Source organism: Orycteropus afer, unplaced genomic scaffold (genome assembly GCF_000298275.1).
Source record: "Orycteropus afer afer isolate SDZICR_OR568_19922 unplaced genomic scaffold, OryAfe1.0 scaffold00455, whole genome shotgun sequence".
Taxonomy (NCBI): domain Eukaryota; kingdom Metazoa; phylum Chordata; class Mammalia; order Tubulidentata; family Orycteropodidae; genus Orycteropus; species Orycteropus afer.
In genome coordinates, this window is record NW_006922042.1 from 960,038 (window position 1) to 973,382 (window position 13,345).

Below are 13,345 nucleotides of genomic sequence, written 5' to 3' on the forward strand. Positions count from 1 at the left end.
GGATTTTGTTCCATGTTGTTTCCTCTCACTCCATTCAGGATCTCCAGTTTTGTTCCTTCCCTGAGTGGTTGGCATTGGTAGCTGGGCACCATCTGCTTTTGGTTTCAAGGGCCATCGTGTCCTAGGGCTGATTGCTTCCAAATGCCCTTGTTTTTTGCACTCATCTTCACTTCTGATGATAGGAGACCATTAGCAACATCTTAGGATGGCCACTTGAAAGCTTTTAAGACCCCAGTCGCTATACTAACCAATGTAGGTTGAAGAACAAGACTTTTATTTTTTTGGTGTGCCGATTGAGGCTGATGTCCCCCAGTACTATGGTACTGAGATGGTAGATCTATTGGATCTCTCTCCCACAGTGTCTGGGTGTCTGTGAGGGATTATTCTGTGTCTATCTTCTGTTGTTTCTGTAAGGATTGCAGGTATTTTGTATCACTGGTATCTGTGCAAGGTTAGCTTCCACTGAATCTATCCTTGGTCTAGAGCATACTCCTGTTCACTGACCCCCATCTGATCCTCTCAGATGTTTATGTGTACCCTGGTGTTTGGTCTTAATGGTAATGCAGTATTGTGAACACACTGGTTGGTATTAACATCTGTCATCTATCTGCTATGTGCACAATTCTATGTCCTCCCTTTTCCTGATGTTATCATGGTGGTCACAGACTCTTATGCAAGTACAAGAAGCATTTTGGGAGCCTTTTGAGGAAGGAAGAGAAGCACTGATGACCTTGGTGGTGGTGCTTGTGTAGACAACAGGGCGGGGGCATGTCCAGAAGTCCAGGTAGGGAAGATCTGTGATGGGGAGGATGCTGCTCTGCTGTGATCACAGAGATGTGTCATAGAAAGATGAAGTTCACTCATAGCTTCCAGTACTGTAAATTGCTTCCTGACTGTGTTAGTTGTCTATTGCCTAAAACTTAATGGCTTAAAACAAAGTCTATTATCTCATAGTTTGTGAGGGTCAGAAATCCAAGACAGGCTTAGATGGCTCATTCTCCATCAGGATCTCATGAGGTTGCAGTCAAGCTATTAGCAAGGGCTGTACCTTCTGAAGGCTTGAGGGTCTAAGGGGTTCACATCCAAGATGGCTCATTCATGGTTAGCGGTCTCATTTCTCCTCCATTTGGCCTCTGATACTTCAGAGCCTCTCCAGCAGGATAGTCCAGACTTCTTTCTGTGACTATTGAGCTTCAAGAGAAAGAAAGAGAGCCAGTAAACAAGAAAGAGCACCCCATGATGGACTTTGCAGGTTTTTGTAACCTGAAAAGTGATTCAGAAGTGATGTCATCAATTCTTCTATATACTATTTGTCACTCGAGGGAAGGGGATTACACCAGGACATGAAAATTAGGAGATAAGATTGGAGGTCATCTTAGAAGTTGCCTACCACTGACTCAAGGGGTAGGTTAACATTTTGTTTTTAATTCTTGTTCAGGAAATGTAGGGCCCCACTCCTCCTAGGATTGCATGGGGTGTGGAGGAGAAAGCACTAGATCAGAGGTTCTGATAACTTTGTCTTCTGCTTTGTCTTATTTTATCATACCTCCTCTTTATATTTTAAGCTCTTCATAGTTTGGCTTTCATGTGGGGAATCAATTTATAACAGAATCCCAGTAGATTTCCACGGGGCTGAGGCTGCCAGGTGTTCAGTTTGACCTACTTTCCTACTTACATGGGTTGTGAGAAGTTCCAGTGGATGTGGGATATTCTCTACTCTCCTTCACCACGAGTTTCCAGGAGAGGCAAGATAAGATTGGGATCTACACCTTGTTGTTGTTGTTGTTATGTGCCCTCGAGTCAGCCCTAACTCATAGGGACCCCTCCTTGGGTTTCCAAGGCAGTATCACTACGGAAGTAGGATTGCCCAACCTTCCTTCCGAGGAGTGGCTGGTGGGTTTGAACCGCCAGCCTTCTGGTTAGCAGTCAAGTGCCTTAGCCACTATGCTACCAGAGCTCCCGGGATCTACACCTAGGGCCTCCAAAATCTTTTGACTAGTCTCAACTCCTTCCCTCCACCCTCATTTTCTGGGAATCTCCAGTAACTGTTCTTATGATCACTCTACCTGGGACTTCTCCTGGCCATTGCAGTGAATTATTGAACCTAGCAGAGAAGTACAGAATGTCGTGGGAAGAACAGTTGGTGTCAGTATTGGTAAAATGTTTGGAGAGTAAAGGCATATCTGACCTCCTCATAAGAACCAGCCTTGGGCTGTTGATCTTGATCTTCCTTCTCCTTTGTGAAGTTATAGGAGGTCAGATGCCTCCAACATGCCTTTTTCACACCATGGAAAAGGAAGGGCAATCTCTCTATTTGAGAGTGCAGAAAGGGTACAAGGCTGAGAAGATCCAGATGTCCTGACTCCACCCAAAAAGATGCCTATGAAAGTTGAGCTCTTGAGATGACGGAGTCTCTCAGGACTTTCCTCAGGATGTTCTTGGTGTCCTCGGCAACTACCTCAAGGAAATGTCTGTGTTTTACCCGTCTGAGGTGGTAGATCATAGAGCCACCAATGAGTGGTATGTAGCTTACAATACTTTGTAAGTAATAGGCTGTATTACAATCTATCCAAGAAATCACCAAGTCCCAATTGCTGAGACTCTGTAAGTCCTTGGATTTCATGATGTTCTTGTATTCAGTGGCTGTTGTCCCCATACTCTGTGCCACCTGCTGGAGGGAGTTATCATCCACACCAAAGAGTAATTTGTAGGCTTTCAGACACTCCTCTGAATTATCTGGATCCTGGATGTGAAAAGTGTCCTGGAAAGACTGTGTGTCTATTCTCTCCAGCAGGGAGGTCACTCTTTTATTAATGATCTCCTCACAGATTTGGGACAGCTTCTGAAGGGGACCCTGTTGCCTGATATGGATGAGGTCCATTTGCAATGTTTGCTTGAGCTTTGGGAAGTCATACAATAATGGGTCAAGGCTAGAGACCAGGAATATGGGGGGCTCGCAGATCTGTTCCTCCTGGAGATTTTTGAGGATGTTATCTTGGATAGTCTTCAAAAGCTGTTCCTCCACGAGCACACTTGTCCTCAGGTCCCTATCCAGCTTGGTCCAGACAATGTAGAACTTCTTGCCCGTGCTCTCAATGGCTCTGGCAAGCATCACATGATTTATGCTGAGCTGTTCAGACACAATGATGATGATGAGGTCATACTGGTTGAACTTCATTTCCCTCACATAGTTCTCTAGGCTCTGGAGAGCAGCACCCATGCCAGGCAGGTCCCAAAGCATCACATTTGGAAAAAAGGAGCAAGAGTAAGGGACACGTGTTTGGGTGGTTCTCACCACACCAGTGGGAGCCGAAGCCTCCTCTTCATTCCCGATATCTCGCAGCGCATTGATAAAGGTAGACATGCCGTTACCAGAGGCCCCTGTCACAGCAATGTTCAGTGAGGCACTGGATACTGTCTTGCAAGTCTCCCTGGCTGCAGAGATCACCTTCAGGATGTTACCCTCCATCAAATCCTTCTCAAAGTTCATGACCTCTGCCTTAGGTGAAATGTTTGAATCCATGTGGCAAGACAGAACAGTATGGAAGGAATGAGCGGGCACTGGGGACTCCATTATGTTGGTGATCAGTGGAATGACCTGCAGATGGAAGAAGAACAGGAACATTAGCTTGGCCAGGTGCACAGTACATGACAAGACTGCTGCTCTGAAATGCCCTGTGAGGTCGTGATGTGGGGTAGCTTTTATAATCTTTCTTTACCCAGTGGTTCATTTCTGAGAACTTAAATGTCCCAGTGAGTTTGTCTTTCTGAGTCAGACCAATTTCATGGACAGGAAACAAGATAGCAGTGCAAGCAGCTGCATGCTCGAATCTCCCCCACATGAGTATAAAAAACAGCAAACAAAATAGTTGAATTTGCACTGTTCAAACTGAAATCAATGCAAGAATTACAGCATCTAAGTGGACAATGAATTAAGAAAAAGCCTATGCTCAGATAGTACAAATTTTTCTCTCTTTTTTTTCCCTTCTACCATTGACACTCTCCCCTCCTCACCACGTCTGCAGTGGCAGGCACTGTGATGGTGGGGGTTGCAGTGGCAGAAAGTAGCACGCTTCAGGTTGCACTTCCAGGCAGGGCAGCCTGCTGTGGCTGGGGAGTGTGTGAAGTAGATCTTATTTTTTTCCAGTTGATTATTGTGTCTGCCTATTCATGTCTGTCAGGGGACTGCCTGAAAGATATAGGAGACGATCTCCTCCAATTAGCACATGCACTCCCATGGGGCTGGAGGTGGGGGCGGGAAAGTTCCAAATAAAGCCACCAGGAAGTGTCTTCACTTAATCAGATGGAATTAATTAATGTGAATGAAACATGCAAAAACGTGGACTCCACTTTTAAAGGCTGAAGGAGAAGGGCTGGAGTGAGAGTGCTCTACAAAAATCAAAGCTTTCAATAGCAACATGATATTATGCAGAATGAAGGAATATGGAATTCTAAAAGGTCTGTCCTTCCAATTAAATAATAATAAAACTGGGAAGAGAAGGTAGAATCAACTATTTTGGAACTCTGGGATAGGATTGATCACTCAATTCAATGAGAGGAGCACTTGATGAAGGGATAAGCTGCTGAATACTCTGAGTTGAAACATGTGCACCAATCAGCTACCATTCGCCAGTCCTCAGCCCTTCTGCAGCAGTGGAGTCAACTGGTCATCCTCTTACAGTGACCAGCTGGTGCTAGGTTAAGGAGTGGGAACCATGTCCTCCAAAGATATGGAGATACATGGTTCCAGTTGGGGTGTCTGGCAGACCACAGCAGCCACAGTAACCTTCTTCCAGCCACTGGATGGACCCTAGTGGCAGATTTAAAGGGTTAGAGTATCCTTTGGTGTTGTTTATCAAGCCACGGACTAACTGCAGACAGCAGAACTGAATCACACACTTTTTTAAAGATTAACTTGAAAAAGTCTTTAAACAAACAATTCACTGCAGACTTCATTAAATGGTAACAAAGATCCTTGAGGAATGGGGCAACAAGGTATTTTCTATTTTTGTTCCTTGTTCCTTTCCTAGAGTACAGGAATTCACCCTTTGAATCACTAGTTAGGCATCTCACTGCCATCGAGTTGATTTGACTCATGGTGACCTCTCCTTGGGTTTCTGAGGCAATATCCTAGAACCCGATTTTCACTAATGCTTAGGAGACATGATGTAACCTATCATGGCCAAAACAATTGATAAATTCAATATAATCTCAACCAAAATCCTAACATCTGTCTTTGCAGAAATGGAAAAGCTAATTCTCAAATTTGTATGAAACTTCAAGTGGCTCCAAGTAGCTAAAGGAATCTGTAAAAAGAACGTAGTAGGAGATTCACACTTCCTAATCTCAGAACATACTGTAATGCTATGGTAATCAAAACAGTCTGGTACTAGCAAAATGATAGATATATTAACCAATGAAATAGAGTTGAGAGTCTACAGGTAAACGTGGACATCTATGGTCAATTAATTTTCAACAATGACAAATTCATTCAATGGAAAAAGAACACTGTCCTTAATAAAAGTGCTGGTATTCCTGGATTTCCACATGAAAAAACTAAAGCTGAACTCATACATCACATTACATAAAAAGCCAACTGAAAATGGATTAATGACTTAGCAGCTTAAAACTCTTAGAAGAAAACATTGGGGTAATGCTTCAAGACTGAATATTTAACAATTAATTCTTAGCTATGACACCAAAAGCATGGATAATAAAAGACAAGGTAAAATTAATAACTTTTGATCATAAAGGACTTTATCAACAATGATGAGAGACAACTATCAGATTAGGAAAAAATATTTGGAGCCATATATAACTCATAAAATATCCAAACTATATAACACACTTAATAACAAAAAGACAAACCCAATTTTAAAAAAATGAGCAAAGAAGCTAAAAAGACATTTACCAAATAAGAAATACAAATGGTCAACAAGCACATTAAAAGATGCTCAGCCATTAGTCATTAGGTTGATGCAAATCAAAACCACAACAAGATATCACATTACTTCCATTAACATGGCTATGAGAAAACACACACACACACACTGAAAATAATATGTGTTGGAGAGGATGTGGAGAAATTGAACTCTCATCCATTGCTAATGGAGCTGTAAAATGGTACTGCTGTGGAAAAACATTTGGAGAGTCCTCTGAAAGTTAAGCACTGAATTATACAATTCATCAATTCCATTCCTAGCTATAAGGCCCAAAAGAATTGAAAATAGGAAGATAAGCAGATACATGTACAACAATGTACATGTTCATTGCAGCACTATTCACAATAGTCAAAAGACAGAAACAATCTAAATGTTCATCAAAAGATGAGTGGATAAATAAAATGTGGTGCTTACATACAATGGAATATTACTCTACCACAAAAAGAAAGTAAGTTCTAATACATGCTACAACATGGATGAACCTTGAAAATATTATGCTGAGTGGAATAAGTCTGACACAAAAGATCAAATATTGTATAATCTCACTCATAGGAAATACACAGAACATAAAAATGTGCAGAGACTAAAGGTTATTAGTGGTCATACAGATGTGGGAGAAGAGGGAGTCATTCGCAGGGCTCTCAGCTTCTGTTAAGGGTGATGGAAAATTTTGGAAACTGATAGTGATAATGGCTGCACAGTATGATGAGTATAATTATTGTCATTAAACCATAAATGTGAAAAATGTTGCAATGGCCAATGTTTACATATATATTTACCACAACAAAAAAGTAAAGGAATAACTTCATTTAATAACACGGTGAAAATGGCTTTTACTTTCCTATCAATGCATTTTTTCTGAAAATTTTCTGTAACCTCTACTAGTGACTACAGCTCCTGAAAAATGCTCTTCAACATTTCATGTCCTTCAACATTTTGGTCACACAAGCCCTCCTAATATCTTCTATCAATTGTTAAGTCAGGATTTATATTTGTACATTATTGCTTACCATGATTATAATTAATGATGATATTAATATTGATATAAGTATTAAAAAACTTTTGTAAATATAGGTTCCCTTTGTTGGTTGAATTCCTGAAATTAGATTTGAAGCATTCTGTAGGGCAGGATTGGGAAGGAGAATTCCTGGGACCACCACGTAGTTTCTGCTCTGGGATGTGTGCACACAAAGTGGCTCTTATAGTCCTACAAGCTAGAAATAATTTGTTGTGGTATTTTCTCTTTAACATCACCTACATTTGTCTACATCCATGAACACAATTTTTTAAAATAATTAAAATTCAGGAGCTCTTCTCTAGCTGAGGAGGTTCCCCAGGAGCCCTCACATAGCGCTTTCTGTTCTTTGACGGGCACCTATCAGACCCACAGTATTGTCCTAAGAAGCTTCTGGACACCACCCTCAAACCTACCTGCCCACAGTTCTGACCTTCAAAACCTGATGTTTCATCTGTGGAACTATGTTCATGGCCACTTGTAGGTCCCGTGGTACAGCTTCTTGCACTCTACCTTCTCCTTTGGGACACATCCCAGTCCATGTCTTCTCTCCCTAGAGGTCTAGGCAGCCCTGTCTCTTCACCCAGACTGCTCAGGCTGCTTCTTCTCTAGGCCCAAGGCCTGGACTTAACCTCACCATGGAAGGAATAGGCCTCAGAGCCTGCCTAGCTTTGAGGTCCAACTCAGGTCCATGGAATGGCAAGAAGTTCCTGAAGCCCCAGTTTTCAGCCCTGCTCAGAGGAGAGAGTTATGCTATCTCCCTTCCAAGACTTTCATGAGGATTTCATGGTATGAATCATGTGAAATTCTCTGCAAGGCATAAGGCAATTCCTCCATGAATGCTCTTTGGTGTTAGTAGGATCTCTGAGGAAGAATCTCCTCTTGTCCTTCTCTGCCCTCTTATCACAGTGTATTAAGATGGTGTGTCTATGAGTCTGTCTGTGCTGGGTTCTTTACATGGATTATCTCTTTCAATCCTCTCCAAACCCTGTTAGATAAGTGATACTGATTAATGATGAAGAAATAGATAAGAAACAAGCCCCAAATGATACAGTTAATGAGAGCGGGATCTAAGATTTGAACCCAGGGATGTGATTCTGTGTTTCTTACCATGCAGAATCTCCAGCTCTGTAGGATGACTTTTGCTGAAAGCTGAGGCTCTTCCCTTGGGGACATCTTCATCTAATTGTTGTCATTTCTTGCCATTTCCCCTCTTGGCTGTCCCCTAATTTGGGAGAGCATGGAAACCACACTCTTCTGTTACTTCCCACTCCCACCCCACATTAAGAAAACTCATTGATTTGCAATCGTGAGGGACATTACCACAGTGCCCCCACTTCTCAGAATCTGTTGTAAGGAATTTACATTCATTAGTGCCTAAGGCATTTAACTGCTAACCAGAATGCTGGCAGTTCTAACCCACCAGCCACTCCTCGGAAGGAAAATTAGGCAATGTACTTCCTTAGTGATACTGCCTCAGAAACCCAAGAAGGGGTGGATATGAGTCGGATCCAACTACATGGCAGTGCGTTTGGTTTGGTTTTTAATAGTGTGTGGGGTACAACCCTTAAATAACCAAACCAAACTCATTTCTGTCGAGTCAGATCCAACTCATAACAACCCCTCCTTGGGTTTCCGAGGCAGTATCACTACAGAAACCCAAGGAGGGGTCCTTATAAGTCGGATCCGACTCTATGGCAGTGGATATCACTATGGAAATAGATTGCTCAACCTTCCTTCCGAGGAGCAGCTGGTGGGTTTGAACCACCAGCCTTATGGTTAGCTGTCAAATGCCTTAGGCACTACCCCCAAAATGGTCCCAGACCCCATCTTCTTTGGTCAAGAGAGATATTTTCTAATTCCCCCCATACTTTCCCCTCCTGAAGGCCAGTGGGGCCCTTCTGTAGAGTAGCTACAATTCACTAAGCTGCTGACAGCAGTGTCTTATGAAAGTAAATCACAGGTAGTGGTCACAAGGCACTGCTCAAGGTCCTCTCCGCCTAGACACAGCACCATCCTTTCTGGGGACAGACATGCTGCCAGCATTCCCAGCTCCTTGAAGCCAGGCATAAATATCCCTGGAAAGAGGGAGGAGGTCAGTGGTTACTTGACTTGGCCCAGCCTGCCACCACTGGACCACTCTCCGTCTGCCAACATTTGTAAGCCTCCCTCCCTGCTCATATCTTGTAAACTCTTTGCTCCAACTTTATCATCACCTTCTCTATAATGAAATTCTTGTGTCTCTGAGCACACCGCTGAGTGAGTTTTTCAGTTTCTGCGCACCTACTCAAGATGGAGTCTCAGCCTCCCTTGGTAATTCCCTGAGCAGAAAGATGTTGTTGTTGTTGCTATGTGCCATCGAGTCGGACCCGACTCATAGCAACCCCTCCCTGGTTTGCCAAGGCAGTATCTCTACGTAAGTAGATTGCCCAACTCTCCTTCCAAGGAGTGGCTGATGGGTTTGAACCGCCAGCCTTCTTGATAGCAATCAAGTGCCTTAGGCACTATGCTACCAGAGCACCCAAGCAGAAAGATGTTGTTGTTGTTGTTGTTATGTGCCGTCGAGTCGGCCCCGACTCATAGCGACCCCTCCTTGGGTTTCCGAGGCAGTATCACTACGGAAGTAGGATTGCCCAACCTTCCTTCCGAGGAGTGGCTGGTGGGTTTGAACCTCCAGCCTTCTGGTTAGCAATCAAGTGCTTTTAGCCACTATGCTACCAGAGAAAGATAGATATCCCTAATGAATTAGCCACAGAGCTGCCTAGAGTTGAGAGAGAAGAGACTGAGAAATGTCACCATCATAGATTCCCCTGCATTGGAACCATAAGGCCCTGAGGCCTGTGCCCCCAGTAAGTCTTCAAAGTTTTTCCCATGCAGTGCCTTGGAAAAGACTCCTGGGTCCAGGGGACAGCTGAGATGAAGCCACTCACCTGAAGAAAGTGGGGGCTGTACTCAGCTGGGTGATGGACAATGAATGGTGGTGGGCAGTGCATAAACAGGCAATTCTGGTTGGACGTGAAGGAATGGAGCCCTGGACTAGGTCCAGGCTGGGTAAGCTCTCAGGAATGGGTGGTGGCAGCTCTGTAGTGTCAAGGTAACATTCTTGTCCTTAAGTACAACTCCATTTATCTCTACTTCTTATCTATGGTCCAAATTCTATGTTTTCCACACTTGTGTATATTGTACAGTTTGCTCATGAAGAAAATTGTGGAGGGAGAGGGTGGGGTGGTCAGAAGTAGACAAAGTAAATAATTAAGTATGGAAAATATTTTTAGGCTCCTCGAATTCCCGAAGACTACCTCTCCCCTGCCCTGGCACCTCCGGCTTTCTTTAAGTTCTATCTTGCCCCTTCCCAACAAATAACTAGTTTTGGCAAATATTTGGCAAATATTTCAGGGACATAAACTATGGGCAGAGGGTTTCCTTCTAACATTGATACAAGCTATGGATTCTGCTTCCATGGAAGTTGCCCCTTTTTTGTGACTGTGACAGGCTTAAAGTTTTTGTCAGGGATTCCTAGGGAGTTATGCCAGCCAGAAGGAGGGGTAGATGGACAGCAGCCCTGACTAATTCTCCCTGACTTGTTTCACTGAAGACAACCCACCTCAAGAATAAATGCCTTCAGCTGGCATGAGATGTTTAGTATCATATTAATACATATGCAGATCTTGGCATTAGACTCCACTTAGAGTGCCTATAAGTACCCAGCAGTTATGTAACATCTTTTCCTTCATTAATGAGCCACAATACATCATTTGCTTCTCCTTATAAGGTACTGGTTGGGAGATACATTAACTTTTTTTCCTAACTCGGTCCCCCTGATGATTATGCAGCTGCTCATGCACTCCTCTGGGTAGAGGACTGACTTCCTCATGGTGGATGGACAAGGCCCTCACAAGCCTTCTACTTTTCCAGATGTTTTCTGTGATTACACCTGACCCAAGCCAAGACCTCCATACCTGAACACCCTGTGCTGGACCCTGTGGAAGTGAGAGCCCTACACCCCATAGCGCCAGATTGTTCCCTTGGCCTCCCTACCATTTCTGTGGCTCCATCTGCTCTGTGCTCTGCTGCTGAGTCCCACTGGCCTTGATGGAGCCTTGACCCAGGACCCAAGGGAGGGATGTGGTTAGCTCTGTGTGAGGTTGGAGGACGCTAAAAGAGAGGTCAATGTGTGTGTGTGTGTGTGTGTGCGTGCAAGTGCACGTGCACGCATAAGCCCCTGAGATGCTGACTCAGGGCACTGACCCAGCAGTGCAAGAGAGGCCCTAAGAGTTTACCCTGGACTGCCTCTGCCCCTCCAGGGTCCTTTCTTTGAGGATTCTATCAGATTACCAAAGGCAGGGCCACTCTGAGCAGGGGGCTGAGGGCTGCTTGAGAAAGGGGAGCAGACTCTCTGGAGGGAGCTCAGGCAGCAGGGCCAACCAGAGAGGGACAGTCATGCTTGGCAAGGAGAATCAGACTGTGTGAACTGCATCTTCCAAACTTTTCTGACTTGGGACATATTTTACATAGAAATCAATGATATACTCAGGTGCGTGCATTCACATGCATGCAAATGCCAAAAACAAAGATATCACCTAAGGCTTTACCTTCACACCACTCTGACATCATGTATTCTATCCCATTCTATTCTTCAGTAAAATTGTTTTTTAAAGCTAGTCACAACCCACTAAACAGACTTCATGACCTAAGACATGTACAGTAAAGAACACTGATTAGGAGAACCCTGTGAAAGGTTCTAGATAGTTCAGGTGAAACCCAACTATCCTGAATCCTAAAAGGGACTCTTGGAGACATGAAACCTGGTCTCAGATCAGATGGGGCAACTGAGGCATCAGAGACTTTCGTGAGCCCACAAATCAATGTGGACTTGTTTTCCATTTGATCATCATCCTGAAACACTGAGGGAAACTTAATATGCTGATTTATTCCAGGAGATCAGACTTCAGTTTCCACATGGTGATCTGTAAATATTAAAGCCTAGGGTACCCCATGGAGGCAATTAGACTCTGTCACATTGGGTTGCTATGAATCAAAATAGACACAAAAGTGCACAACAACAATAAAAGTCAGTTACAAACCTCTGACCTGAATGCCCACCTCCAGTTACCTATTCAATGAATGGTCTAACCAGGGGCTGGACTCACAATTCCAGGCTATTGCAGCCATTGCCTGGGCCATCTCAATGCTGACAATCTAGTGATTTGGTGTCAGAGCTCCACTTTCTAATATCTTTATAGTATCTATGATTAGACAAATGCCATTAGCACAGTTACTAGCTCATGAAATCAGAGAGGGGACTTGACCCAGAGGACAGTCCTGGGAGATAACCCCTTCCCTGATGAAATCCAGTGTGCTCCAAAGCTCAAATCCAGGCTAGTTTGCTCAGGAAGGATAGGAGTGCGGTGTGAAGCACTGGGATTGTTGTGGGAAGAAAAGAAAGGGACCTAGAGAAGAGGAGCTAAAAAACAAGTCTTGCCCTGAATTCTTCCCCTGCCAGGTCCAAAACATTGCTCATGCTCATAGCTCTGCTCTTTCTGGACTGAGGAGATCCTCGCCTCACATTCCAGCCCTCACAGGAAGGGATTTGGATGCAAACCAATTTCTGTTTCTATTCTTGGAAATCACACTAGTTCCCGAATAGGGCCAGGACAAACTTCACATTATCCTTCCTAAGTTCAGTTGCTTGGGGTGCAGTAAGTGCTGCCTAGGTGGGGGCATTCATGCATGGTAACTTTACCCCTGGCACACAGGCAGATTTGGTGCCAGCAGTGCCCAGGATTAGAGTGTCCTGGAACTGGCCTTATTTCCTGTCCATCCCACCTGCCTCCTGAGTGTCCCTGACACCAGGGCTAAGTCAATATTCAACCCCATAGGAGGGAAAGACTTTGCCTGGGGTTCCATAAGATTTATGATATTAGCCCTTTCTGTTGTCCTTCAAGATGATAATTGAGCAAGGTCATAATTTTGCCACAAAAAATTTGGTTGTTCCAGTGGCTGCAAGCTGCTAGTGTTATGGACCGATTCAAAGACAACAATTCTTTGCTTCCATGGGGAATGGCAGGACTGGTTCACAATCTCCATGTGCACACACCCTCACACACTCATACTCATTGTCTGTGCACAGACTCCCACATGCTCACTCACACTGGCACATGCTCACCTTCTCCACATTCTTACTTATACTTGTGTGCACATTCCTTCACACTCAGTGCATACACTCACACACACAGAAACACATGCACACACCTACAACAAAGATATCACAAAACAATATGTCTTTGTACTGCTGTATACTCTGAACTATTCCATCTCACTGCATTCCTTTAACTGGTTTTCTTCATTCTTCTTTGCTCTGGATGAGGAGAGACCCATCATTGCATCT

The 13,345-nt window shown here is 43.9% G+C and overlaps 1 protein-coding gene across 1 annotated transcript; it reads right to left on the reverse strand.

Moving 5' to 3' along the window:
* Window positions 1–2,380: 2,380 nt before the first annotated feature.
* On the reverse strand, window positions 2,381–3,574 carry LOC103208571 (immunity-related GTPase family M protein 1-like). Its single transcript, XM_007954270.2, has one exon. The coding sequence runs from the start codon at window positions 3,572–3,574 to the stop codon at window positions 2,381–2,383; it is 1,194 nt and encodes a 397-aa protein (XP_007952461.2).
* Between the last annotated feature and the right edge of the window lie 9,771 nt (window positions 3,575–13,345).